This window comes from Salvelinus alpinus, chromosome 21 (assembly GCF_045679555.1).
Source record: "Salvelinus alpinus chromosome 21, SLU_Salpinus.1, whole genome shotgun sequence".
NCBI lineage: Eukaryota > Metazoa > Chordata > Actinopteri > Salmoniformes > Salmonidae > Salvelinus > Salvelinus alpinus.
The window spans coordinates 10,353,472-10,380,266 of NC_092106.1; the positions used below are offsets into that span (position 1 = coordinate 10,353,472).

The 26,795-nt window shown below is 45.0% G+C and overlaps 1 protein-coding gene across 1 annotated transcript; it reads left to right on the forward strand.

Moving 5' to 3' along the window:
- Nucleotides 1-1,191: 1,191 nt before the first annotated feature.
- On the forward strand, nucleotides 1,192-25,026 carry LOC139547808 (leucine-rich repeat-containing protein 75A-like). Its single transcript, XM_071356900.1, has 4 exons — nucleotides 1,192-2,613; nucleotides 9,586-9,723; nucleotides 15,304-15,416; nucleotides 23,817-25,026. Exons 1-4 carry the CDS (start codon nucleotides 2,359-2,361, stop codon nucleotides 24,661-24,663), a joined length of 1,353 nt encoding a protein of 450 aa, XP_071213001.1. The 5' UTR covers nucleotides 1,192-2,358; the 3' UTR covers nucleotides 24,664-25,026.
- The last annotated feature ends 1,769 nt before the right edge of the window (nucleotides 25,027-26,795 follow it).

Genomic DNA, 26,795 nt, shown 5'->3' on the forward strand with positions numbered 1-26,795 from the left:
ACTCCTTGGACCGAGTTTGGGAAACATGGTCTATCCTTGCAGGAGAGTGGGGCATTTTGGCTGATGGTGCAGCTGAGAAATGGATCTGTGTGCACTCAGCATAAAAGGACACCCCCCTCTTACTGGTCATCTAGAAGCCTCATAACTGAAAGAAAACCAGTTCCATGATAACCACAAGCAATCACTCAGATTTTAGTTTTTGAAGCCATCATGAGCCAACACTGAAAATTAATTTAATAGTTTCTAATGCATTTGAATAGGGCAACTAGCTCAGCTGACATAAAGCATATAGTGTTGCTATAAGTGTCGTTTCTTCCAAGGGAAGGTTAGAGTATACAAATGGTAAATATTAGATTATGCTGAACAGTTATGATCACCGAGGGCACACTGCTAAACCAAAACCCCTACAAACATGCCCCCATCTTTCCTGTTGTATCTCTGAGCTGTGATTTGGTTCTTGCGCATCTTGAAATCATATGATTGTGAGGTCCTTTTTTTATAATTGAACATGAAATGTTATTTGATGGCATACTGAATATAATTTTGCCTCCCATTTCAAATCTAACTGATGACAGTGAGTAGTAGCCTATCAGCTGCAGGGATTTCTATTCATTTTAAATCTGAGAAATAGGCTACTTACATATTTAGATAAACTACTATACTATAGTTTCATACTACACTATAATGCTATAAAACAATACTATGGCCCTAAAATTAAATATGTAATTCCACGCAGCCAACACTAGAGGTCAATAACGCAATACAATGATTTGCACTTCATGTAAACAGACCAAAGCTGCAGATTTATGTCATTTGAAAGTCTGCAATTACGAGAGTAAAAGTCTCTGAAGTCTTTGCAATGTGCTTAATGTACAAGCCACGGTCATAATGTTATCTAAGTATTTCCATGTCACTGTACTGAGTGTTATTAATTATTATAGGTTATTGTAGGCACTAGAGTACCTCTACATTAGCCCACCCCATCCCCAGATACCGTTCAGAAGAAAAGGCAAAGATATCATGGATATTGGCCTAGCTATAGTTGCAATATCCTCTTGGCAGGACGTCTTTGTAGTGGGGAGCAGCCTGCCCAACCCATCCCTCAGTGCCGGGGAGAAGCGCTCACACGCACTGCACTCACGGCGCCTGCTCTGGTCCGCTCCTTCGACAGTGCGCAGCCTAATTCAGTCCAGACAAGAGACACCCTCGACCAGGTCCCGGACTCTACCTAGGCTACTGCTGAGGCCGTTCTAACAGGACATGCCTCGAAGAGCGAATCATAGAATATAGGACCAACGAATCCAATTTCTTGCAAAGGAAAAGGTTGACATCACATGTGAATTATTTGGAGAGGCAGAGGTGTATAAACAAACGGAGCAGATAAAGATGTATACATTACCATGCCCTGTCTCCATCGCCACCACCACATTCGTTTAGCTTCCTTTTCATTTTCTGCACAGACGCAGAATACGTGGAATTATTGATTAAAAGGGAAGAGGATTTCAATGTGGACGGGAGGAGAGGAGACACTCGTGACGCTGACAGTCACATCAATTTAGGAGCGGCCCTTCAGAGGATAGCCGTTTATATGTGAAAGACAGAAATTAAGTCGTCTCCAGGATAGCACTGTGAGCGAGTGCATCCTATCGGAGTTTGCTGGCGATCTGCGGGACTGCTGCTCCCCGTATTTGCGGCCATGCTGCGGGAAGCATCCTCCGAGCTCTTCCCGACTTGAGGGGCTTTTACCAGCCGATTGTTATAACAGTGAATTCGTTAAAATGATTTCGTGGTCTAGAAGACGGCTATTCCCGGGGCTTTTTTGCAATATTTGTTTCATCGTTTGCTAAAGGACTCTGCGCAGAGAGAGCTGATCATATTTCACATAGCTCTGACATTTGTATCCTAACAAAATTGTGTGAAAAACATGTAATTATGTATAGACTATGTTCCGTGAATTGCAGAACAAAAGTTTTGGGTTGTGTCCCGGGTTGAATAGTGTAGGCCTATGGGGTTTTAAGTGTTTCTCTGTTTGTGTTTATATTAGGCACTCGTAGCAGCCAATTCGCTCAAGCTTATTATGTGAGTTAGGCATTGTATTCAAATCTGAATTAATGTGTTGGATGTTGTTTCCCCTACTGGTATTGCACTCTAACAGCTGGACAGTGTACCATTCACGAGGGGACAGGTGTGTTGTCCAAAGAGTCAGGTGGGGAACGAACCCAGAGGTCCTATCCACTTTAAGCCCTTTATGGGGGGGTTAATGTTTAGTGCAAAAACAAATATTTTTATGCAAGTCAGCCTTGCATGACTGCCTGGGGGGAGCAAGTCATTTCGTACAGCAGATTCTAACATCTAAACATGGGCACCAAACAGACCAAAGGTGCCGGGTGCCAAGAGGCTGGGCCCAGCCCACAGCACGGGTGGAAACGGACCCCTACCAAGGAGAGGGGTGACATCTTCACCTCCTTCATGTTGAGGTCAGGGGACCGGCTGAGTCGTGGAGGGTCACCTCCGCCCTACCAGCGCCGGATAGGCATGATCCAGGAGATGATGCTGATGGCCAAGCAAGGCAAACAGGACAAGGCCACAGAGATGCTGCAGACACTCCGGCAGGTGTGTGTGTGTGTTTATATGTAAGTGTGTGCGCACGTGTGTTTATGGTATGTTCTTGACTGTGTTCCTGTGTGTGTGTGTGTGTGTGTGTTTGTATGTGTGTGCGCCTGTGTGTTTGTGCACCTTTGTGCTCGTGTGTTCATGTGTGTGTGTTTGCCTGTGTGTGTGTGTGTATTTATGTGCGTGCACACGTGTTTCATCTACTATAACCCCAAATCACATGTCAATTCACTGCAAATCCTAGTCTGAGTCTAGCTTACATCAACTCTGTTAATGTCCTTCACTGGGCCAGGGATACACAGATGGGAGGGAGGTGAGCTTCAGAGGACAGAGGAGGGCAGACAGATGGACTGATACAGCGACAGGTAGAGAGGTGTGATCGTTAGAAAGCTGGATGTGCTTCCTCTCAGGTCGTGATTAGCTCTACCACGGACACGCTGACACCGTGGGCACACCTCACTTTAAGGGACATACATAACTAGAGGGACTGTCTGTCTCAGTGAGGTGAGTACGTGGATACTAAGGAAGACCAACTCAAACTACACCTCCATTCTATGTCACACCAGGGTCGTGTGTTCACTAGGCACGAAACTGAAGATAATGGGACGAAACGTAGAGGTGCTACCTGAGCTTGGCCAATATGAAACGGTTGTTGTTGTCGTTTTCCGTTGAACAATGTTATGAAATGTTTTGCTTCGGTGTGCCCTGATGAATATGACCCAGCATTGGAATACAGTCAAATGACCAAAGGATATTAGGTCAACTTAGATGACAGATAGCTGTTGGTGTAAATGACTATCTACAGTATCTGCTCTTGTAGTGATACCATAACAAGCCGATGAGATGCATCCTGCAACTCTCCCATGTCCCTCCCGCCCTGCACCTCCTTTGCCCCTCTGTCAATGGTTTTTGTGAGGAGCATAACTCATCCTGGGCTGTGTCATGTTGCTGAAACAGATGCCCAGAGGCTCGGCTCGCCTTCGCTGCTGATGCAATTAGAGGAGTGGCACACTTTGTGGCTCCTCTGTGATGCCATTCAGCCAGGCTCGATCGGCCTGTGGGAGGATGGAGAGAGAGGAGGAAAGTAGGGAGAGAGAGAGTAGAGGAAAGGAGGGAGGGAGAGAGTAGGAAAGGAGGGAGAGAGGATGAAATGAGGGAGTGGAGAAAATCGAATCAAATCAAAGTGTATTTGTTACGTGCGCTGAATACAACAGGTGTAGACCTTACAGTGAAATGCTGAATACAACAGGTGTAGACCTTACAGTGAAATGCTGAATACAACAGGTGTAGACCTTACAGTGAAATGCTGAATACAACAGGTGTAGACCTTACAGTGAAATGCTGAATACAACAGGTGTAGACCTTACAGTGAAATGCTGAATACAACAGGTGTAGACCTTACAGTGAAATGCTTACTTACAGGCTCTAACCAATAGTGCAAAAAAGGTATTTGGTGATCAATAGGTAAGTAAAGAAATAAAAACAACAGTAAAAAGACAGTAGCGTGGCTATATACAGACACCGGTTAGTCGGGCTGATTGAGGTAGTATGTACATGTAGATATGGTTAAAGTGACTGTGCATATATGATGAACAGAGAGTAGCAGTAGCGTAAAAGAGGAGTTGGTGGGTGGCGGGACACAATGCAGATAGCCCGGTTAGCCAATGTGCGGGAGCACTGGTTGGTCGTGCCAATTGAGGTAGTATGTACATGAATGTATAGTTAAAGTGACTATGCATATGTAGCAGCAGCGTAAAAGAAGGTTTGGGGTTGGGCACAATGCAGATAGTCCGGGTAGCCATTTGATTACCTGTTCAGGAGTCTTATGGCTTGGGGGTAAAAACTGTTGAGAAGCCTTTTTGTCCTAGACTTGGCACTCCGGTACCGCTTGCCATGCGGTAGTAGAGAGAACAGTCTATGACTGGGATGGCTGGGGTCTTTGACAATTTTTAGGGCCTTCCTCTGACACCGCCTGGTGTAGAGTACCTGGATGGCAGGCAGTAATGTACTGGGCCGTACGCACTACCCTCTGTAGTGCCTTGCGGTCAAGGGCCGAGCAATTGCCGTACCAGGCAGTGATGCAACCAGTCAGGATGCTCTCGATGTTGCAGCTGCAGAACCTTTTGAGGATCTCAGGACCCATACCAAATCTTTTTAGTTTTCTGAGGGGGAATAGGCTTTGTCGTGCCCTCTTCACGACCGTCTTGGTGTGTTTGGACCATGTGGGAAAGGACAGAGAAAGAGTAGGAAACGAGGGGGAGGGCAGGAAAGAGGGAGGGAGTGGAGGTAAGTAGGGAGAGTGGAGGAAAAGAGGGATAGAGAGAATTTGGTAGAAGAGCTTCTCCTACTTAGGTGCTTTTACCTCATAACATTTATCTCCAGACATAATTAAGAAAGAGAACTTCACTATGCATCCAACTTCGCGATGTGGTTAAGACCCACATGAAAGCTATATCCACCAGATCCCACCAAACCTATACACTTTATATTGAATATCGGACAGGACTTCATCGATTGGTTCACTCCTTTTGTTGATATCACCCTCAAGGGTTATTGATTTTCATTACTTCAACACTAGGTATAATTTGATACGATCAAATTAGTCTCACATAGCCGTCATATTGTCGCCTTCCCTGTAAACATTTCGAGCTTTGCCAAAATAGAAGCCTGGAAATAGAGGCTATGTACCAATCAATCCATCCATGTGTTATCCTATCTCAGAAGATGGAGGTTCCAGGTTGAAGGCGCCAGCTGTGTAAATGTAAGGCTTTAGGGTTAACCTATGGATCATAGTGGTGAGGTCAGACAATCCTCACCCATTAAGGATTTTTGGTGCACTCATTGATCATTTCCCCCACTTATAAATATCTCAGCATCTGGATTGACAAAAAGCTTTCTTTCAAAAAGCATGTTGATGAGTTATAAATTAAAATAGGCTACTTCTTTAGGAACAGGTCTTGTCTTTCATTAAGTAGCAGAAAACAAATGATTCAGTCAACATTCATTCTGGTTATTGACTATGGTGATGTCATCTATATGATTATGGCGATATTGTCTATATGAATGCATCTGCCGCTCTATTGGATGCAGTTTATCATAGCGCATTGCGCTTTATTACGGGCGATTGGTTCAGTACACATTATTTCATTATGTATCAGAATGTGTGCTCCTTGAAGTCTCGTAGATTGATGCATGGCGCTCTTTTTGTCTATAAAGCCCTCTTGCATAAACTTCCACCATCCCTTACCTCATTGTTAACCTTCAGACGTATAAATTACCAGACCCGGACTCCCTTCCATCTCCACCGAGTTAATCTGCTTTGAGTTTTTTTGTTACGCCTTATGTGGAATGATCCCCAGAAATCCTTAAAGTTGGTGCAATTCAGACAGATGTTAGAGGGACAATGTGTTTGTTTCAATCTGAACAATGTGCTTGTTTCATATGATTGTGTTTTGCTTTTCGTGTTTGCTTTATATGTAATTGATGTGTATACAGATATGTATAGTGTAATTGATGTTTATTGATGTGTTCATGCAGGGCTCATCTGCGAAAAACACTGTGGTCTCAGCATGACTCCCTGCTTGAATTTTAAAAAAAATCCCTGCTGGTTGTTGTTCAGAGATCAGAGCCTGTTTACAAAGCGTCTCGTAGTAGGAGTGATGATTTAGGATCAGTTTTGTATTGTCGACAAGACTGAATTAGATTATAAGGATGGGAGACCTGATCCTAGATAAGCACTCTTACTCTGAGACACTTTGTAAATATAGGTCCAGGCTGAGATGAAGCCATGGAGGGACACACAGTGTATTATCATGTCATTATCAATCTTCTGGCTCTGCACTCTTAGAGAAAAGTGTTCCAAAACGACTGTCCCCATAGGAGAACCCTTTTTAGTAACAGGTAGGACAAAAAAAACAAAATTTTAGGTTCTAGATAGCACCTTTTTTTCTAAGAGTGTGGCCCTCAGTTTCAAAACACGCCCGCTACACTTACGTGATAATGCCCCTGAAGCCGGTGTTTGGAGGATATATTGGCATGGGTGTTGTTAGGCCAGAGACGAAGTCAAGGTCTGGCAAACCGTGACAATATATCCTCCAAACACCTGCTTCGAGGGCATTATCACTTTTATACAATGGGTTACCAACATATTCAAATAATGATTGACATATTTTAATAAAAAAACATATTTTGATAAATGTATTCATACTATTTCATCCTTCCACGAGATATAGTCCACACGCAAATCTAGGGTTGCTACCCAAGCCGGATGGTCGTTTGTTCTATCGGTTCAGTTGCCAGAGACGCGACCCAGTCTTTAAGTCTAAATGTTCCATTGCCATACTGGCTGGCAACGTTCTTATCCCTTGCTTGCTAGCTAGCCATCTACAGCTAACTTACTGTCATGTCAAACAGTGCAGACAGAATAACAACAAAGTATTAGCATTTGTTTAAGCTGTTTTCTAGTGATATTTATTTGGATACATCCAAAACAAGGATCTAATAAATGATGTGTGATTTCGCCTGGCATAGAAAATGTGCTCTCTCGTCAGGACACTGTTGCCAGAGGAGCTAACCAACAACACAGCTAACACAATCCCTTCAAACCTGAAGCTGGAAAGACTGCGAAGTAGCTGCGTTTCATTTAGTTTGACCTGTTTTCTATTGACATTCCTTTGTATATATCCATTAAAATGTATATTAAGTCAACTTAGATGACAGATAGTCATTTACAACAACAGCTGATTCATGATTTCGACTGGCTGAGAAAAGCTGCCTGCCTGTCTCCTCACGACTCCCGACACGTGCATTACTACGGGACAGCTAGAGATCAAATTTGAATATTGAAACAATGTTGCAAATGTCGGAGAGACAGACAGCAAGGTTTATACAAATCTCTGCAGTTGAAAACCAAATGCTAATCTAAAAGAAATGGGACATCATTTCTGGATGCTTTTTATAGTAGTGATCAAATTTATTGTGGAATAGACACGCTGGAATACGGTTTTATCCAATCAGCATCCAGGATTAGACCCACCCGTTGTATAATATTGTATAATCACCATGCCCTCAGTCCACACAGCAACAGGTTGGTTAGAAACTAAACTGTTGATTCTGATACTGTTACTGTTTGTCTTGCCAGTTAATTTGGGGGTAGAAGACCGAAAGAGAGAAAGAGATGTAGAGAGAGAAAGAGATGTAGAGGGAGAGAGACTTATATAGGGAGAGAAGAGAGAGAGTGCCTGTTCTTCGAAAAAGATGGAGAGACTGAGAGAAGCATCTCAGTTCACTGGCAACCAGGTGCACCCCGTTGTTGCCCGGATACCATGGAATTTCCCATTAAATTGGAATTGATTAATGAAGGGGCTGCTCTGTTAACACTTAATGTACCGAAAAACTCTTAATTTCTATTTCTCCTCAGTCCGTTTGCAGGGTTTTTACAGGGAGTCCACTGCTTTGATGATGAATGTGGCTAATATTGATGTGGGAGGAATACTCGAATGAAAGACAATTTATTGTCCTCACTTCCCCCGCTAACCCTCCCTCTCACGCCACCACCACCGCCACCACTTTACAGTTCCAATAATTTTGCGGCTTTAGTTGTCATAGCCGTTCATTTTTAATACCGGACAATTGACATAAAAAATGCATGGCCTTTTCTTTACTAGAGGGAATTGCTGCTTTTCTTTCCGTCCTTTCTCTCTCTCCACCTCAAAGTCTCATTCTGCCTTTGCCGTGTTGTTTTTACGTTGGCTAGAACCACAGACCCCTCCCACCCCCCCCACCTCCACCCCTCACCCCTCTCCCCTCACCAATTCGTGGCCAATCTGTAACTGCCGGTACCTAAACCTGCTGTGCTGTGCCGAAGATAACACACAGAGATGGCAGATGCATTTCAATATAGGGGTTATCTATTTGCATAGCTGCTTGATTTCTTATCGCTTCGCTCGGCGGGCACTGGGAGAATTGCCTCCCTCATGTCCTGTGACTCATCCAGCTGTCATGGATGCATACACACACACGCACACACACACACACCCTCAAATAGCCGCATGCCACACAGTTCAAACGTTATTCATGATGTGGCCTCAATGCTAGGGTAAAAAGCAAAAAAAGACTCCATGTTGTGTATGTATTGAAACCGCTGTGATCCACCTGTTGATATTCCTGGAAGTCAAGCACATGTGTAGTAGCGACTTGAGTTGTCTAAACCTCTTCTGTAGTGGTTGGTCTCTCACAGAGAGGAGAACGCAGTTGAGGGGTGTACGTGACCTGTGTCAAGGCTCTGATTCTCATTCAGACACACAGCACAATGGGGAGCTGAGAGAGAGAGAGAACGTTTGCAGACCCAGTAGCTAACCTCAAAATAGCTGCAAAAACAAAAAACAATCCATAGTCTGCCATGGATTGAGCTTCAGATAAAAACACTATTTCCCCACAGGTGTCTACGTTAGGGAGCGTAAGCAAATCCAAGGTCTTTGCATGAATTGACAAAGACTTCCCGCGCCTGAAGGAAAAGTCGTGTTCAATTTGACGGTCGGGCTGCTGACATGCGGAAAGGACACTCCCTTTCCTGGTGCTGAAGTCTACTATCTGTTAGTGTTTGAGTCAACACTACTGGATCAGCAGGTTTCAGTGTTAAGTTTGCTTTAGCAGTGGGGCATTTGTGAGTGTTTGCATTTTTGCTCATCCCACCTCCGAGTGCAAGTCAATACGGATGTGTGCTAGTTTCCTGTATGTCAGTCAGTCACTGTCACATAAACTAACGTAACATTGATATATCGGGTCGGAGGTGAATTCTGTAGGGCCCAGAGGTTGTCTTGACAAGGTGGTATAACCCAGAAAACCCAGGGCCTAAGTTAAAGGCGAGTTATAGTTTTTCCTGGGCCGGTCACACGGTTGGTGAAAACCGCTGGCTCTAATCATGTAACCTTGTTCTACATCTCTCCTGATTCTCTCTCTCTCTGTGTGTAGGACTTGGGGATGGAGTCCACGTCTCTGGATGACGTGCTGTACCGTTACGCCAGCTTCAGGAACCTGGTGGACCCCATCACCCACGACCTCGTCATCAGCCTGGCCAGATACATCCAGTGCCCCCCCAAGACAAGCCCGGTAGGACACCGAACACTCCCTGCACATATGCACATGTTAACACGCACTCATGTGCAAGTACACGAATGCACACACAGACACACACGTACACATGCGTGGGCACACACACACACGCATACAGTATACTCTCACACTCGCAAGCACACACGCACACGCACACACACACACACACACACACACACACACACACACACACACACACACACACACACACACACACACACACACACACACACACACACACACACACACAAAATACATGTACAGGTGGCTGATATTTGTGGTTGTTGGATGGGATGAGTTAAATGTAAAATGCGTTGAGGCCTAGTAAAAAAAACGCATGTAAACGCAATTTGCTATTAATCCATTATAACGTGCTCCTCACAGATACGCTCCCCCATCACAACATTACTTCTCAGACGTATTTCATTCAGTGTGCTGGTGCAATGAGACCATCTCTTTTCCTCCTGTCTTTGGACCGAAAATTAGGTTATAGATGTGCTCTGAGTGTGTTTGTGTATGTAATGCTGAGTGCATTTGTGTGTACCTCTGTGTGTGTTTATCACATCCTTGTGTTTGTGTGTGTGTGTGTGTGAGAGAGAGAGCAACAGAGCGATACCATCCAAGCATCAATTTGAGCCAGGGGAGTGGAGGGAAGGACATTAATGACTATCAGAACTCTGGGTTGAGGTCATTCTCTCTACAGTACAGGGTATTGATGATCGGCTGGTGAGATGCTGTAGTTGAAATGGAAATGCACTCACATTAATGCCCATAGGGATGTGAGGAAGGTCATGCTCTCTCTCTCATCCACTAGTTCCTCAGCGAGTCTTCCACTCATTAACAACCCAAGTCAGAGAATTCATTAGATTGGCTTAAGACCCCTCACGGCATGAATAAAATCTCTGCATTTTTAGAAAAACATCATCATGCCCAGAATGATTAAAATGACCTACTCTCATAAGGATTTCAATCTGTTTTAGTTGTATAGATGTATAATTAGATTGAGATAGTTATGATGGATAAAGAAGGATTAGACCTTTTGATTACACCCATGCCTAATCCTTTGCTTTTTCTAACAGGCGTGATTCTGTCTTGCTCACCGAGTGAGATGATGAAAAGAGTTAGCGGTGGGTAGATGGATGTGGTGACTAGGAAAGAGAGACAGAGATTCTCTAGTCATTATGGAAGGAGAGACACATGTCTTGCAGGGAGAAGGATAGCAAGAGATGGAGGGAGAGACGGAGGGAGGGAGAACAGGCAGGCAGGCAGGCAGGCAGACAGACAGACAGCAGGGGGAACTACAGACAGACGGCAGGGGGAACGACAGACAGACAGACCAGCAGGGGGAACGACAGACAGACGGCAGGGGGAACGACAGACAGACAGACCAGCAGTGCCTTGTTCTCCTATATGAATGACACTCTGAAAATACTGGCAGCCTTCCGAGCCTCAGTGCTGCTGCTGCTCTCAATGGAGCGAATCCAGCACAATATTACCACACACACACACACACACACACACACACACACACACACACACACACACACACACACACACACACACACACACACACACACACACACACACACACACACACAGACACAGATACAGATACAGATACAGATACAGATACAGACACAGACACACACAGACAGTAAACATCTATATTTGTGTAGTAACCAGTAGTTTTCTTTTTTTTATAGTACTACTGATATTGATTACTGCATTGTTGAGAAAGCATTTGCAAGAAAGGTATTTCACTGTACTTGTTCACGTGACAATACAACTTTAAACTTAAAACTTATAGGAAACGTCTCTGAGAGACCGATTCAGCCCACATTCCTCCTGTTACTGCTCTGCTTGGCCACAATTTGAACCCGTACTTTAAAAAAAATAGCTTGGCAGATTATGATCCCAGGTGTTTATTTTCGACTGCTCTTTTTCTTTCCCAGTCTGCTGCCATTTTCAGCCCTGTAACAATTTAGCGTATTTAATTAAATTAAATTCAAATAACTGTATTTTTCCTGTGAGGAAACTGCTTGTGCGGAGTGTTTCACACAGTTAGGCTTTGTGGTAACCCGAAAGGATGAGCGATGGAAGGATGTTATTGATAACACCATGACAACGCATAACACCATGGGTAAACTACTAGTCAACCTGCGTCACGAAGAGAGAGACTATTTTGTTTCTGGGTGCTGATGAGAGAAACAGATTTATGTGTTGATGTAGTGGAGAGAGAGAGAGAGGAAAAGCAAGTGAGCACGGAAGGCAGGGAAAAGGAGAGGGAGTGGATGAGAAGGAGGGCGGGAGAAAGAGTGTGTCTTAGTGTACACGGTAAAAATAGAAGGTCTCAAAACACTATGATTGTGTAGTGAAACCATGACATATAGTGCCGGTAAGCTGACATCTGGTGTTTGGAGTGTGTTTGAATGTAAACCCAATATAAGTGTTTCCTTACACAAAAGGAGTTTTAAAACAGAAATGTAGTACTCTGAAACGCCCAAAGTGGCTCTTCAACCTGAATATTGGTGTTTTTAAGGAAGTGTTGTGAACACACTTTTTGGGGTTTCAGTGCGTGTAAAAGGCAGCATCAAAACACCAAGACGTTGTTTTTCATACAATCAATGTTTTACAAATTCAAATGGTTTATATCCTAAATATTGATTCATGATTTTTTATTTTTTATTTTATTTATTTTTTCACCTTTATTTAACCAGGTAGGCTAGTTGAGAACAAGTTCTCATTTGCAACTGCGACCTGGCCAAGATAAAGCATAGCAGTGTGAACAGACAACACAGAGTTACACATGGAGTAAACAATAAACAAGTCAATAACATGGTAGAAAAAAAAAGAGAATCTATATACAATGTGTGCAAAAGGCATGAGGTAGGCAATAAATCGAATAATTACAATTTAGCAGATGATAAGGGCCTATGATAAGGGCCTATGGAGAATATTTTTTTTACCTTTATTATTTTATGATTTATTTTGACAGATTAGAATCAGGAGAGGCAGTACGATGGTACTTTTCATTTAAGTTTTACCCACTCAACCATACAGCCACATTGTAAGAAATTATTCTGGGGTGAACTGAATTTAAAAAAAAAATCTAAACCAACATATACTTAATAAAAAATGATTGCAAGTCATGCAGAGCCCGTGGACTAGCGTTAACGCAGCTGACTTAGACAGGTCACCCTTGTCCCCACTAAAGACCGGGGTTAAATTCCCTGGCACCATCCGATGCTCCCCGTCCAACCTGACAGAGCTTGAGAGGATCTGCAGAGAAGAATGGGAGAAACTCCCCAAATACAGATGTGCCAAGCTTGTAGCGTCATACCCAAGAAGACTCAAGGCTGTAATTGCTGCCAATACTGCTTCAACAAAGTACTGAGAAAAGGGTCTGAATACTTATGTAATATTTCAGTTTTACATTTTTAATTCATTTGCCAAAAATTCGAAAAAGCAGTTTTTGCTTTGTCATTATGGGGTATTGTGTGTACATTGATGAGGGACAAAAACAATTGAATCAATTTTAGAATAAGGCTGTAACGTAACAAAATGTGGGAAAAGTCAAGGGGTCTTAATACTTTCCGAATGAACGGTGTGTGTGTGTGTGTGTGTGTGTGTGTGTGTGTGTGTGTGTAGTGTATTCAGACTCTTTGAGCCCATAGCTCTGCTCTACCCGTGACAACACACAGCCAGCCATATCACACTGACCGTACTGCGCTTCCTTTCAGCTAGTTTTGATTGGGTCTTAGGAGAGGAGACAGCGGGGAGTCGGTAGCTATTGAATTCATTGTCCTTGTCATGTTTGTTGTAAAGGTCAGGAAGCCAAATAGAACAGAACTTGAGAGGGGTTTACAGTGCAGATTGCATCTCAAGGTGTGTGTGTGTGTGTGTGTGCGTGCGTGTGATGTTTCCTTTTGATACAGTGCTGTACAGTTGATCGATAACTACACTATTGAAGGAAAACCAGAGCCCCATATATATGTAAATAGATGGCTCTGAGTAAAAGTATAGCTGCCTCTCCCTACCCTACTACCAGAACAGTATCTTGCCACAGTACAGTGTAATCCTGTACACGTGTCTGTCTGGCTGTCTGAGACAGAGTCTGCTGGTTGTTGTAGACATATGTAGGCCTGTGGACACAGCATGGAGAGGAATCCCTCAGTAGCCCAGCATATGCTGCTAGTCTGCTGCCTGTATCAGAACAGTGGAGGGGGGACGCATCCCAAATGGCACCCTATTCCCTACATAGTGCACTACTTTTGACCAGAGCCCTATGCAGGAAATAGGTTGCCATTTGGGATGCAGAGAGTTAGCGCCAGTGCAGAGTATTGATAACCACTAACAGACTGGTCGATACCCCCCTGCCCACCTCCTGTTCCCCTACTCCCACAAACTACTGTTACTGGATTACTTTAAATATCTAATTTTTGGTGAAAATGTTTAACAATATTGTTACAGCTAGCACTGGTGTGACCACATCTGCTCAAAGGAAATTGCAGTTAAATAAGCATATTTTTTTTAAAGAAAAGAGCTATAAAATCCTATATGTTGCTGTATTATTGGCATCCACACACACTCATACAATCCACAAGATACGTATTTGGCAGTACACATGCAGGTTTCATGTTATAGTAACCACGTCAGCAGGGCGCGCTGAATGAGTGGAGGAGAAAGTGGAGACATCAGTATCAATAACGTAATATGTCTTACCTCCAGAGGACACAGGCAGGGAGCTGGGAACAACACACACACACACAGAGAGAGAGACACACACACACACACACACACACACACACTGGGAACAGCGCAGCAGAGCAGACCGTTGAACCGCTTACCAGTCTGAACCAGAGACCGTTAATTATCTCTCTCCCTGAATAACAAACCTAAGTGGCCTGATATAATGGCTTCTATTTCATTTCTAGTGATCTTACCACCAAGAGCACCAACTGGCCTTCTGGGGCCGATGATCGAGGTGTAGAATAGCAGATTAACCAATAGGGCGTCGATATGACGTCACAGACAATAATGTACTGTATTAATATCTTTCCAGACCCGTGCCACCCTTTACTTTTTTCTTCTGACGGCCATGGTAAGAGCATTCCGTGTTCTCCGTAAATGTATTTTCTGAGCCGCTGTTTTATATGTCACTATATACAGTATGTTAGTGGATGTGTTTGCTGGTGTTGTCGTTGTGAAAACCTGCCGTCAATACTTAGTGTTTCTGAAGATTGAAACAGGTGCATAGAGGACCACAGTGTAGCACCTTGGCTCACAATATGAATTTGTTAGTCAATGTTAACCTACTCTGTCTGTTTTAATATGGAAGTGCATTCCCTCCCCAGCAAGGAGTGGGTGAGGGAGAGGGAGAGAGTGTTTAGTTCCTCAGGTCCTCTCCTGTCACCACAGACAAAGGAAGAAGTGTTTGTTTGCTGCCACTCATCTCCGCTGGTCCCCTGTCAGCCAATGTTAACCTACTCTCTCTCTCGCTCTCTCGCTCTCGCTCTCGCTCTCTCTCTCTCTCTCTCTCCCTCTCTCTCTCTCCCGCTCTCTCTCTCGCTCTCTCAGGGGGAGGATTCTCTGGGTGCCATGGAGAAGGTATGTCGCCAGTTGACCTATCACCTGAGCCCACACTCACAGTGGAGACGGCAGGGCATACTGAAGAGGAAGCCGCTGGCATGGTGAGGGGACACATTGTGTGTGTGGGGTCAATAGAACTAGAGAGAAAGTTTGGTCAAAGGCAGCATACACACACAGAAGAAGCTATGATCATTGTACGGAAGTTTCTCAAATGTAAGTGTCTCATTTCCTAATGTAATTCTGGATCAGTGGACTGGCGCACTCTTTTGCTTACATGCAAAAACGGCAGACTTGCACGGGGCAGGCCTATTTTTCGTTAGTGAATGTGATTACTTTGTGCAAATAAAAGGCTTGACGGGGCATCTTGGGCCGAAGGATCAGACTGAATCATCGTTTCTCCTAGCATCCTCTCTGATTTCCCAGTTCCTCCCTCATTGGTCGATGCAGAGGAAGTCACGAAAATGCCACGTCATCTGGTGTGTGTGTCTGGCCTAGTCCAGTCTAACTCAACTAAAACAAGACATCCTATTTGTGTGTGTGTGTGTGTGCCTTTACTTTTGTGTGCATGTGTATCCGACTGTGTGTGACTGCGTGTGTTTCCGTATAAATGTAATCTAGAACAATTCTGTGTATCAATCAAATTCAATCAAATTCAGTCAAATGTATTTCTAAAGCCCTTTTTACATCAGCCGATGTCACAAAGTGCAATACAGAAACCCAGCCTGTACACACAGACCTTATCTCATCTTTTCATAAATCATCTATTCCCAGCAGCCTTCACTCTGCCCCTAGCTCTAACTGCTCTACCCGGGACTACATTGATGAACGGGAGTAATATTTACTCAGCTAAGTGAGTCAGTGAATGACAGCTCCTACAGATGGGTGTGTGTGCTGCACGCTCCCCACCAGTGATGCAGATCCTCCAGCTCTCAGGGCTGTGCACTATACAGCACAGCTGCTGCACCGCATGCTACTGGTGAACTAGTGTCTGTGTGGGTTTGGGAGTTGTTGCATGCATGCTGGCGTGCTTCTGTGTGTGTGAGAGTTGGTGTGTGTGTGTGTGTGTGTGTGCGTGCGAGTTATGTTCCCGTGTAACAACTTCCAACGTGTGTTATGGTGTAACTGTTTCCATATAGCGTGTAATGGGTCCTTTGACCATGGAGGTGGTTATTACAAGGAGCCCAGCGGTGATGTGTTTATATCCTCAGAGCTCCAGCTTGAGCCTGTTCCCGCAGGGCCACACGCACACACACACAACACACAACACACAACACACACACACGGGAGCAAAGGGATTAACAGCCCACATGTTCCCCAGCTCTCTCTCTCTGTCTCCAGTCTCTCTTATCATTACAGCTCTGAGCTCTCCCATCACCTGCTATCGTTCCACAGTGTAATCACCATAGAAATAGGATTCCTAGAAGGGACAATACTACGCCTACGCGGTAGCCCCCAGAGCAGGGTTCTAATCACATTAGCTCTGTACACGGCTCTGACCATAGAAATATAATTATATTTAAACGTCTCTGACAGTCCAGTGGGATTACCATATAATTAAAATGATGACTGTTCTGGTAATTATACTTCTATGGTAATCACACTGGACTTTGAGAGCCATGTACAGTGCTAATGTGATCAACACCCTGTTTCTGTGACCTAACCTCGTGGGCGTCCTCCCTCAGAACGGTGTCTGTGTGTCTGTCTTTCAGGAGAGATGCGTTCTGTTTGTCAGTGTTGCTGTTTGTCAGATCGAGTCTGATGTTGTTCGTTATGGAATGGGTACACAGCTGTGCTGCGTAGACGACTAAGGCCAGTTCAGTGTCACCCATCAGTATGTCATTTGAAAAGGTTTTGAGAAGGTTATTGGGACACGGTTTGCTAGTTATGAAAACTCCGTCTTGTCATGTAGTCTGAAGTAAGTGCCTGGGTTCTACTGTAGAGTAACACTGTGCATGTTAATGCCTGCCGGGTCCTCCTTGACTCCACCATTCCATCTGTAATTACAGAGGTAGCTAGAGGAAACCTCTTCAATATCTCCATCTTACTGACTAACACTCACAGACATGGAGTGCTCTGCATATAATCAGACCTTTTCTCAAATACTATTTAAAATCTTTCAAACCCTTTAACTGTTTGCTTTAGTCTGCTTAGAGTGACAGGGGGTGGGCTTTTGGGACTATTGGGACTATTCCATTGGCTCTATTGTACAAGGCAAACTCAGTGCGAGCCTAGCTAAAGTATTTGAAATGATTGCAAATAGTATTTGAACCCAGGTCTGCATATAATGTGTTCTGTGGATCACTTTAGCTTTATCTCCGTGAATCTTGTCTCCGGGCCCCTGTCTCTGTGGTGGAGGAGTCGGGGCCCTTAATGCCTTTTGCCATGGGTTTCATTAGCCACTAGCTAATTAGCATGGGGGACAGGAGCACTGGAGGAGAGGGCTCATCTCCTCCTCCTCCTCCTCCTCTGCTGTCTCATCCACTCTGCCTCAGCTCTGGATTGGTCATGACCCCAGCACGCACCGCGCACACGCAAGGACACACACATGTGTGGATGGACACACACATATGGCCACATGCATGTATAGACATGAATACACACACGCAAGCACCGTACACATAAACACACACACACACACACGCGTGCGCACACACACACACACACACACACACTCACACACACACACACACTGCTGTTTCCAGGGGAAACTGCTTGACTGAGTTGTGCCAGCCCCCAAGCTCCATTTCCAGTTCAAGTGTGTCTTGGTTAAAAAAGTACTGGGACACCTAATGAGTGAACTTTCCCTAGTTAGATACTGAATCGCAAGCTTGATGAATGTTGAGGATGGTTTTGTAGTTGGGCAGTGGCTGACTCAGCCTTAAACACGGAATATAATTTGTCCTGGAATGCTTAGGTCCTGAGCTACAGGCAGTTAGATTTGGGTATGTCATTTTAGCCGAAAATTGAAAAAAGGGGTGGTTCCTTAAGATTAAGGTCTTGTGAGGCTCAGTTGGTAGAGCATGGGACTTCCAGGGTTGTGTGTTTGATTCCCATAGGGGACCAGTACGCATAAGTACAACATGTATGCACTCACTACTGTAAGTCTCTCTGGATAAGAGCGTCTGCTAAATGACTATAATGCCCTTAAGAAAAGATGATAAAAAAATATATACTAGCTGTTGTCTGATAACGTTCTTTAGAATTTAAAGGCTTTATGCAGTCTATGCATTGGAGTGAGGATCTACTGTACAGCCAACTAAATGAACAGCGCTGGTCCCTGCAGCAAGACTGTGTGAACTGACAGTGATGACCGCTGTAAGCCAAGAGAGAACAGATGCTTGGTGGCCACCAAGTAAACAACTGTCAAATTAGGACTAGCGCGTGTGTGTGTTTGCGCGTGTGTGTACGTCAAGCCTACACAAAACAATGAGTGGCAGCTGTAATGATCTAAGAAGTAGAGTTGAATGTGGTGACAGAGATAATGAAGTGAATGGAGCAGTAATGAGAGCCAACCGTAGCTCTGCCCGTCTCCCATAGAGACAGATGACCAGGACAAGGTGAGACACACACACACACACACACACACACACACACACACACACACACACACACACACACACACACACACACACACACACACACACACACACACACACACACACACAAACAGGGGAAAAGTGACATCATCTTTGCTGTCAATGGACTAGCTGACACCTAATACCACACTCATTATATTGCAATGGCACTGCTGTCACTAGGGTTGCGTTATGTCACTGAAGAATGGTGTCACCAGGTCACCAAGGGTCAGAGATTTGTATGAAGCTCACTTGGCAGGGATTTTAGAGTGGGTCTGCAGAGTGGAGCCACCAGACCAGGGATCCTCAACTAGATTCAGCTACGGGCCCATTTCTTTTCTTGAGCGGATGGATGGTTAAGGGACCGGAACATAAACATCATTTGTTTACTGCAAATTGACAGCAAGAAGCCCAACAGATATAAAATTTGACTAAAACATCATCATTTCAAACCTTGCTTACATTTGTATACAATCACACATGCTGTATCTCTCTATTATGTTTGGGAATATTTTGGAACAGATTTCCAAAATTAAAATTACTTGAAACAGATTTGCTGGTGTTTTTACAGACGTTTATGTCTTCGATTTTTTTTCTTGGGTGGGGGGGGGGCTCAGAAAACGTTGGGGGGGGGGACAAATAAAATCCCCTACGGGCCGCCGTTTTGCGAACACTGCACAATACTAATCAATAACCAGCCTGACACCAGGAGCTTTCAGTGTGTCTCCCAAGTCTCAGACGGCTTTCTTTCACTCTCGCTCCTCATCCGTTAGTCCGTGTTCACTGCCTTTCTCCCTTTCTCCCTCAATCTATTCTCTTCTCATTTGACCGGTATGCACAATGCGAGCGAAAAGACGGGGTCACATTATAATGGTTATGATATGCAAAAGAGGTTGCACCATTAATATTCATTCTCTCAATTTGTATGTGGCTTTGTCCCCCTCTTCTCTCTCTCGCTCTCTCTCTTTTTTAAAAATCTTCTCCCTTCTGACTTAAACTGCTTGGCACTGTGTCCTTATTTATCCCATTTCCTCTTCAGACCAGCTAACATTGCCTAGAGGCTGTTGCTCGTCTGCTCCTCTCATTTGCATGTGTGCTCTTGTGCTATCAGTATCAGATCTATCTTTTACACACCTAAGACTCTGGAGAGACTGGGAGCGTTATACCTATGCTTTCATATCTAATATGTCATCTGTGCTCACTGGATTGGCAAAGGAGAGACCTGCTGTAGATGGGGGACATGATAGCAATGCTAAAGCAACCTTATATTCTGATATTTTCAATCATGTAAGGCACGGTCCCCAACCGTTCAGTAACCGATGTGTAAAATGATACATTGCGCTCGCTCTGGATGACGTTTGACTATACCGTACCCGTAACATTGTGAAAGATTGTTTTAACATTGAACTGATTTCAGAGACCATTCAGTTATGACTGAGACTTCTACTGCCACACATACTTCACTTGAGAGAAGCAAGATTAGAGAGAGGGCAAGGCGGATGAATTTATTGGCGAGATGAAATCTATTGTCTATCCTTGAGGGGAAACAGTGAAACAAGCTTCCTTTTCAGAGGATCTTCTTCCTTCCGGGCACTCAACAGTGTCTCATTGCACTGACTTGTGGCTGAATTCACAAATGGACTCGTGTGGAATATGGTGCAAGCTCCCGTCAGCCATTCTCGCGCCAATCCAATGCTTTTAAATGCACGTAGAGGATTGAACAAGTGGACACTTCTGGAGAAGGGTACGAGAATCGGAATGCATAAATAAAGTCAACTTGCTCTCCTTACCTCTTTCACGGTGAGCACATAGATGAGGAAAGAGAAGAGGGGAGAGTCTGCTCTCTCTCACCTCTCTCACAGGAAAGAGGAGGCGAGAAAATAATTGCTACTGTCACCCACTGTGTGCTCACCTGCTGTGTTGGTGATAATTGATGAGAAAGAGAGAGAGAGAGAGAGAGAGAATGGAATAGAATATAATAGAAGAAGAGAAGAAGAAATGAGAGGGAGGAATAGATACAGTACAGGGATGGAAGGAAAATATATCAGGGACATCAGTGATTAGATTAGATGAGAGGAGAGGTGACTAGGAGGTGAGAAGGTTAAGGCCTCTATCAGAAAAGGGATGGCCAGGGCAAAGAACCTTGTTGAACCTCAAGTGTCCTTGTCTGTTTAGATATGTAATCATTTTGGATATCGTTCATTAAATACAGGGAAAACTGAAGCCATGTTCACTTCTAAATTCTTTAGAAGCTTTCACTTTGTCTCCAGTTTCATTGCAAGGAAACAGTTTAATACAACTGTTTTGATTTACTCTGTTATTATCATTAACACACTTGATATTTGTCTCACCCGCATCGATGGTACTGCATGATGATGACCTCACAGCCAAGTCACTGGTGTCCCCCTTAATGAGCCTCATCAAAGAGCCTCTGTTCCAACACAGCTAGCTTTCTGCATGCTAATCACAGCTAGCAGTTAGCATGCTAATCATAACACTCAGTAGAAGAGGAAAACCTATAGTACTGTCGTTCTTTTGCACACCCCAAACATCCTTTTAACATAAAACTGCCTATCAAATGGGTGTAACTTAGCTTTAATGTATGTTGTTAGTCAATCTACTCTAGATCGGTCCCCATGTGGTATGTAGTATCTATGCCCCTAAGGTCCTGACTCCTGCGTCTGAGAGGGACAGGACTCGGCTCAGCGTTTGGCTAGTCTAAAGCGTGGGATTCTGGTTGGAAGCCAATCTGAAAGTGTGGGATTGATGTCCTGTATGACGTTTCCTCTGTTTTTGTTTAGGTTCTGCTCTGCTTTTTAGATTTGTTAGTTAAAACTATCAGGGGAGAAGTCACAGGGGGAATCCTGAGAGGGAGCCAGGCATTCATCATGAGGTCATAACCCAGGGACCATTGACTTCGACCCATAGACCAAGAATTACTAGAACAGATATTTAAGTCAACATTCCGAGTTGGGTGGGCCGTCAGCCATGTGACTGTACTATCAATTGTACACCGTCTGAAGGATTTTCCCGTTCTAGTAATTCCATTTGTTTGCTTTGACCCAATTCCCATAAAAAGTCATTAGCTAGAGAGAAGTTCTGAAACTTTTTTTTTTTAAAGTAATTAATATTAATAACAAAACAAAATCTGGAATGATTTAGCAGCATATGTGGGACTGCACCATGTCTCAATGTTGGTGACGGATTAGAGCAGAGTGCTTGACCCATAGAATTATAATTATAATGGACATTCACGTTCAAGTCAACGTTCTGTGATAAGTCCACTTCGAGTAATTATATGCCTGGACCAACTAATAAATGAGTCTCTGCTTTGGCTCACATCCTGGCACTACACAGCTATTGGGAGGGAAATGTACTATTGTTACGGTACATTTTGGGGGGTTCTTGAGTAATAATTGGGGTCCGGACCTCATTGTGCCTCAAATGCATTGTATTGTTTCCATTTGTACCTGGAAGGCATTCAAGTCTGATCTCACTTTTCCTTTTATTGGGATAAAATGCAGAGCAGGCCTTCATTCAGTGCAGTTCATTCACTGCCAAGCACTAGACTCCTGCTGTGCTTCTTTTCACCATGTGTTGTGAGTGCATGTCTAACATTTCTACTTTGGAACATTTGTCTTCTTCTACCCCCTGAGGTCTGGATTATCAAGACACGCTTCTTTCTTTGTGTCTTTCCCCACTTTCTTCCTAGTTCTCATTTTATTCTGTGGTCATTGTTAGGTTTAGAGTGTTTCTTTACACATCCTACACACCAAACTACACAGATACTGTTCTGAGCAAACGACATTACCTCATTTCCAATCAGCGTTTTACTGCTTGTTGTAAAGTAAGTAGCCTTGGGAAACCCAGAACAGCTCATAGGAGTGGGAGCCTATGTCCTGTTTCTATAGCATGAGGCAGCTTGATGTACAAGTACACCCCCCTGGGAAGTGCGCTAGTCTATTGCAGGGCCTTACCCCTCAATCTGTCTCCCTAATGCTGAGTGCCAAGCAAAAATGCATCAGGTCCCATTTGTACAGTCTTTGGTATGACTTGGCTGGACATCGAACTCCCAATCTCAGGGCGAACACTCTAACCACAAGGGCGCTGAGTTGTTTACTGCGTTTTGACTGACAGCAAAAAGACCGTTGTGTATCTCCTCCGAAGTCATCCGAACTCACATCGCTGGAATCATTATGTTATTATGTGACTCATAGTGACCAAATTCAAAGACACTCCACATCTGGGTGTCACCCACAGTATTAAGACACAAGCTTATGCCAAAACGCGTGAACACTCTAGCTCTGCCACGTAGATCCACTTGTTTGGTTCGATGAGGTCGGCAAAATCTCCCTGTTCACTCTCATCGCATTTGTTTGTGTGGATCATATGGACAGATTTGCAAACGGAAACGCAACACAGACTGGCAGACTGCTAATTATGTAGAAACTAAAACATCTCTCTCTCTCTGTCACTCTCCCCAACTCTCCTCCTCTAATTATCTCTCTGCAAACCTTTCCATGTAAGCGGGTGAACCCATTTCTCACCTCTCTGCCCCTCAGCACATGAAGTGTCAGGAAATGGTGACAACAACAGTATTACAGATAGTAATGTAATTGGTCTACCTACCTGTCGCTACGCCTGGGGCTCCTGCTGTCTGTCATCGCTGTCCTTGTCTCATCACAGGCTCTTATAATGGTGTAGTTGTGTAATACCCTTCCTGTCGGGGGGATGTGGCTCTCATTGAAAGCTCAATGCGTCACCCTTATAGTTTTATTGACTATATGATATATGGACCTTTGCCGTGTTTTGTGCTAGGGAAAAATACAATTTGCATACATATTTTGGATTGGAGATAACTGGTTAACACACGCATCCTGACATGTAACTGATTACGTCTCCTTCCCCCCCCCCCCCCCCCTCCAGTCTCAAGGTCATGTTGTCGACCCCTCCCCCTAACGGGGCGCTGGACCTTTCGGGCATCCCCCTGACGGTGCGTGACATGGAGCGCCTTTGTGCCTATCTGCAGCGCCACGCGCCCATCATCTGCAGCCTGGAGCTGGGCTTCACCGAGCTCACCGACGACGCCTTCCTCCTCCTCCTGCCCACGCTGGCCGCCCTGCCCCGCCTGGAGACCCTGGCCCTCAACGGCAACCGGCTGACCCGTGCCGTCCTCAAGGAGCTGACGGACAGCCTGAAGGACCCGGCCAGCTTCCCCAGTGTCACGTGGATCGACCTGGGCAACAACGTGGACATCTTCTCCCTGCCCCAGCCCTTCCTGGTGAGTCTGAGGAAGCGCTGCCCCAAGCAAGGCAACCTGCCCACCATCCTGGAGTTTGGTGAGAGCCAGGCCAGCGAGCCTGAGGGGAGGGTGGGGGATGATGACGATGACAGGGATGACACCAACAGGACAGTGAGCATGGATGAACTGAGGTCGGAGGTGGAGGGGGAGATGGACGGAGAGACGGAGATTGAGGAGATGATGGAAGAGTTGCTGGACTTTGACCTGGAGGTGCAGGGGAAGGAGAACGAGATCGAGGACAGCATGTGGACAATGGAGGAGCAGAGGAGGGAGGGAAAGAGGAGGGAGGAGACACGGGGACAGGGAATTAGGAAGATGGTGGAGAGGGCGGAGCTAGAGGAGGAAGACACACAGAGTGAGTCCTCCCACTTGTCGTGCTCCAGCCAATCGCAGCATTCCTCAGGAGTGGTTGAGCTGATGAAGGAGGATGAAGGAGAGGAGGGGACTGATCCCTTAAACCACCTAACCTGAGCAAGAACCCCAGTCCACTCTGCTTGTAACTTCCCCTCCCACGTTTTGTCTAGAAGGAGAGGAGAGCAGTACCAGCAAACCGTGAACGTTGCTATAATGTTAGATAGCGTCATTGGAATGCATAGGTAACCGGAACTTGTTTTCTGTGTTGGACATCTGGGGGAGGGACTCTGTCATCTCAACCTGCTGGAATGGATCCGGGATAACCAACTGATCTGGGTGGACTGTTCGTCCACGGATGTACAGTTTAGGGAGATGACAATCCAGGTTGAAAGAGGAGGACGTTTGTGATAACTCTTATTGTTGTTTCATTATGAATTAGGATTATAATCCTCTGTAGTAAAGAGTAATAGATTTATTATATATCAAATGTAGAAAAATGTTACATTTTCTAATGTACATGTGGGTATGTCATATCTGGCACATATGAGATGTTTCATTCAGGTTTTACTCCCTGCTCATCCTGTCCTATAGATGGATGAATGCTTATGTGCCTGTCACTTGTTCCCCTCTTTGTGGAGAGACTGTGTATGTCAGACAGACAGACAGACAGACAGACAGACAGACAGACAGACAGACAGACAGACAGAGACAGACGGGTAGGTAGACAGACGGGTAGGTAGACAGACAGACAGACAGACAGACAGACAGACGGGTAGGTAGACAGACAGACAGATAGACAGGTAGGTAGACAGACGGGTAGGTAGACAGACGGGTAGGTAGACAGACGGGTAGGTAGACAGACAGACAGACAGACGAGTAGGTAGACAGACAGACAGACAGACGGGTAGGTAGGTAGACAGACGGGTAGGTAGACAGACGGGTAGGTAGGTAGACAGACGGGTAAGTAGACAGACGGGTAGGTAGACAGACGGGTAGGTAGACAGACAGACAGGCGGGTAGGTAGACAGACAGACAGACGGGTAGGTAGACAGACAGACAGATAGACGGGTAGGTAGACAGACAGACAGACAGACAGACGGGTAGGTAGACAGACAGACAGACAGACGGGTAGGTAGGTAGACAGACAGACAGACGGGTAGGTAGGTAGACAGACAGACAGACAGACGGGTAGGTAGACAGACAGACAGACAGACGGGTAGACAGACAGACAGACAGACGGGTAGGTAGACAGACAGACAGACGGGTAGGTAGACAGACAGACAGACAGACGGGTAGGTAGACAGACAGACAGACGGGTAGGTAGACAGACAGACAGACAGACAGACGGGTAGGTAGACAGACAGACAGACAGACGGGTAGGTAGACAGACAGACAGACAGACGGGTAGGTAGACAGACAGACAGACAGACAGACGGGTAGGTAGACAGACAGACAGACAGACAGACAGACGGGTAGGTAGACAGACAGACAGACAGACGGGTAGGTAGACAGACAGACAGACAGACAGACGAGTAGGTAGACAGACAGACGGGTAGGTAGACAGACAGACAGACAGACGGGTAGGTAGACAGACAGACAGGTAGGTAGACGGGTAGGTAGACAGACGGGTAGGTAGACAGACGGGTAGGTAGACAGACGGGTAGGTAGGTAGACAGACGGGTAAGTAGACAGACGGGTAGGTAGACAGACGGTTAGGTAGACAGACAGACAGACAGACGGGTAGGTAGACAGACGGGTAGGTAGACAGACGGGTAGGTAGACAGACGGGTAGGTAGACAGACGGGTAGGTAGACAGACAGACAGACAGACAGACGGGTAGGTAGACAGACGGGTAGACAGACGGGTAGGTAGACAGACGGGTAGGTAGACAGACAGACAGACAGACAGACAGACAGACAGACAGACAGACAGACAGACGGGTAGGTAGAAAGACAGAAGAAGAGCGGTAGACGCGGACTGCTTTGGTGTGTGAACAAGATTGCATCTTTCTCTCTGATACTACAGCATGTCTGTCTGTGTATCTTTTTTTCACCAATCCTACCTACCCATTCCTTTTTTTAATGCATATGCATGCTCCAGTGTGTCGATTTCTGATGTGATCTGAGAGTACCTTCAAACAAGTGCTATTGGCGGAAAGAATTGACGGAAACCAAAAAAAGAATGGTTGTAAGGTTGAATATGAAAGGAAAAGATGCTGACTATAAGGCTCGTGATTGTAAAGCATCTGA

Excerpts from the sequence above, each read along its gene's own strand:
- LOC139547808 (XM_071356900.1), top strand. The coding sequence starts at position 2,359 with ATGGGCACCAAACAGACCAAAGGTGCCGGGTGCCAAGAGGCTGGGCCC. Across the intron at positions 2,614-9,585 it reads TGCTGCAGACACTCCGGCAG|GACTTGGGGATGGAGTCCAC; the intron begins GTGTGTGTGTGT and ends CTCTGTGTGTAG. Across the intron at positions 9,724-15,303 it reads GCCCCCCCAAGACAAGCCCG|GGGGAGGATTCTCTGGGTGC; the intron begins GTAGGACACCGA and ends TCGCTCTCTCAG.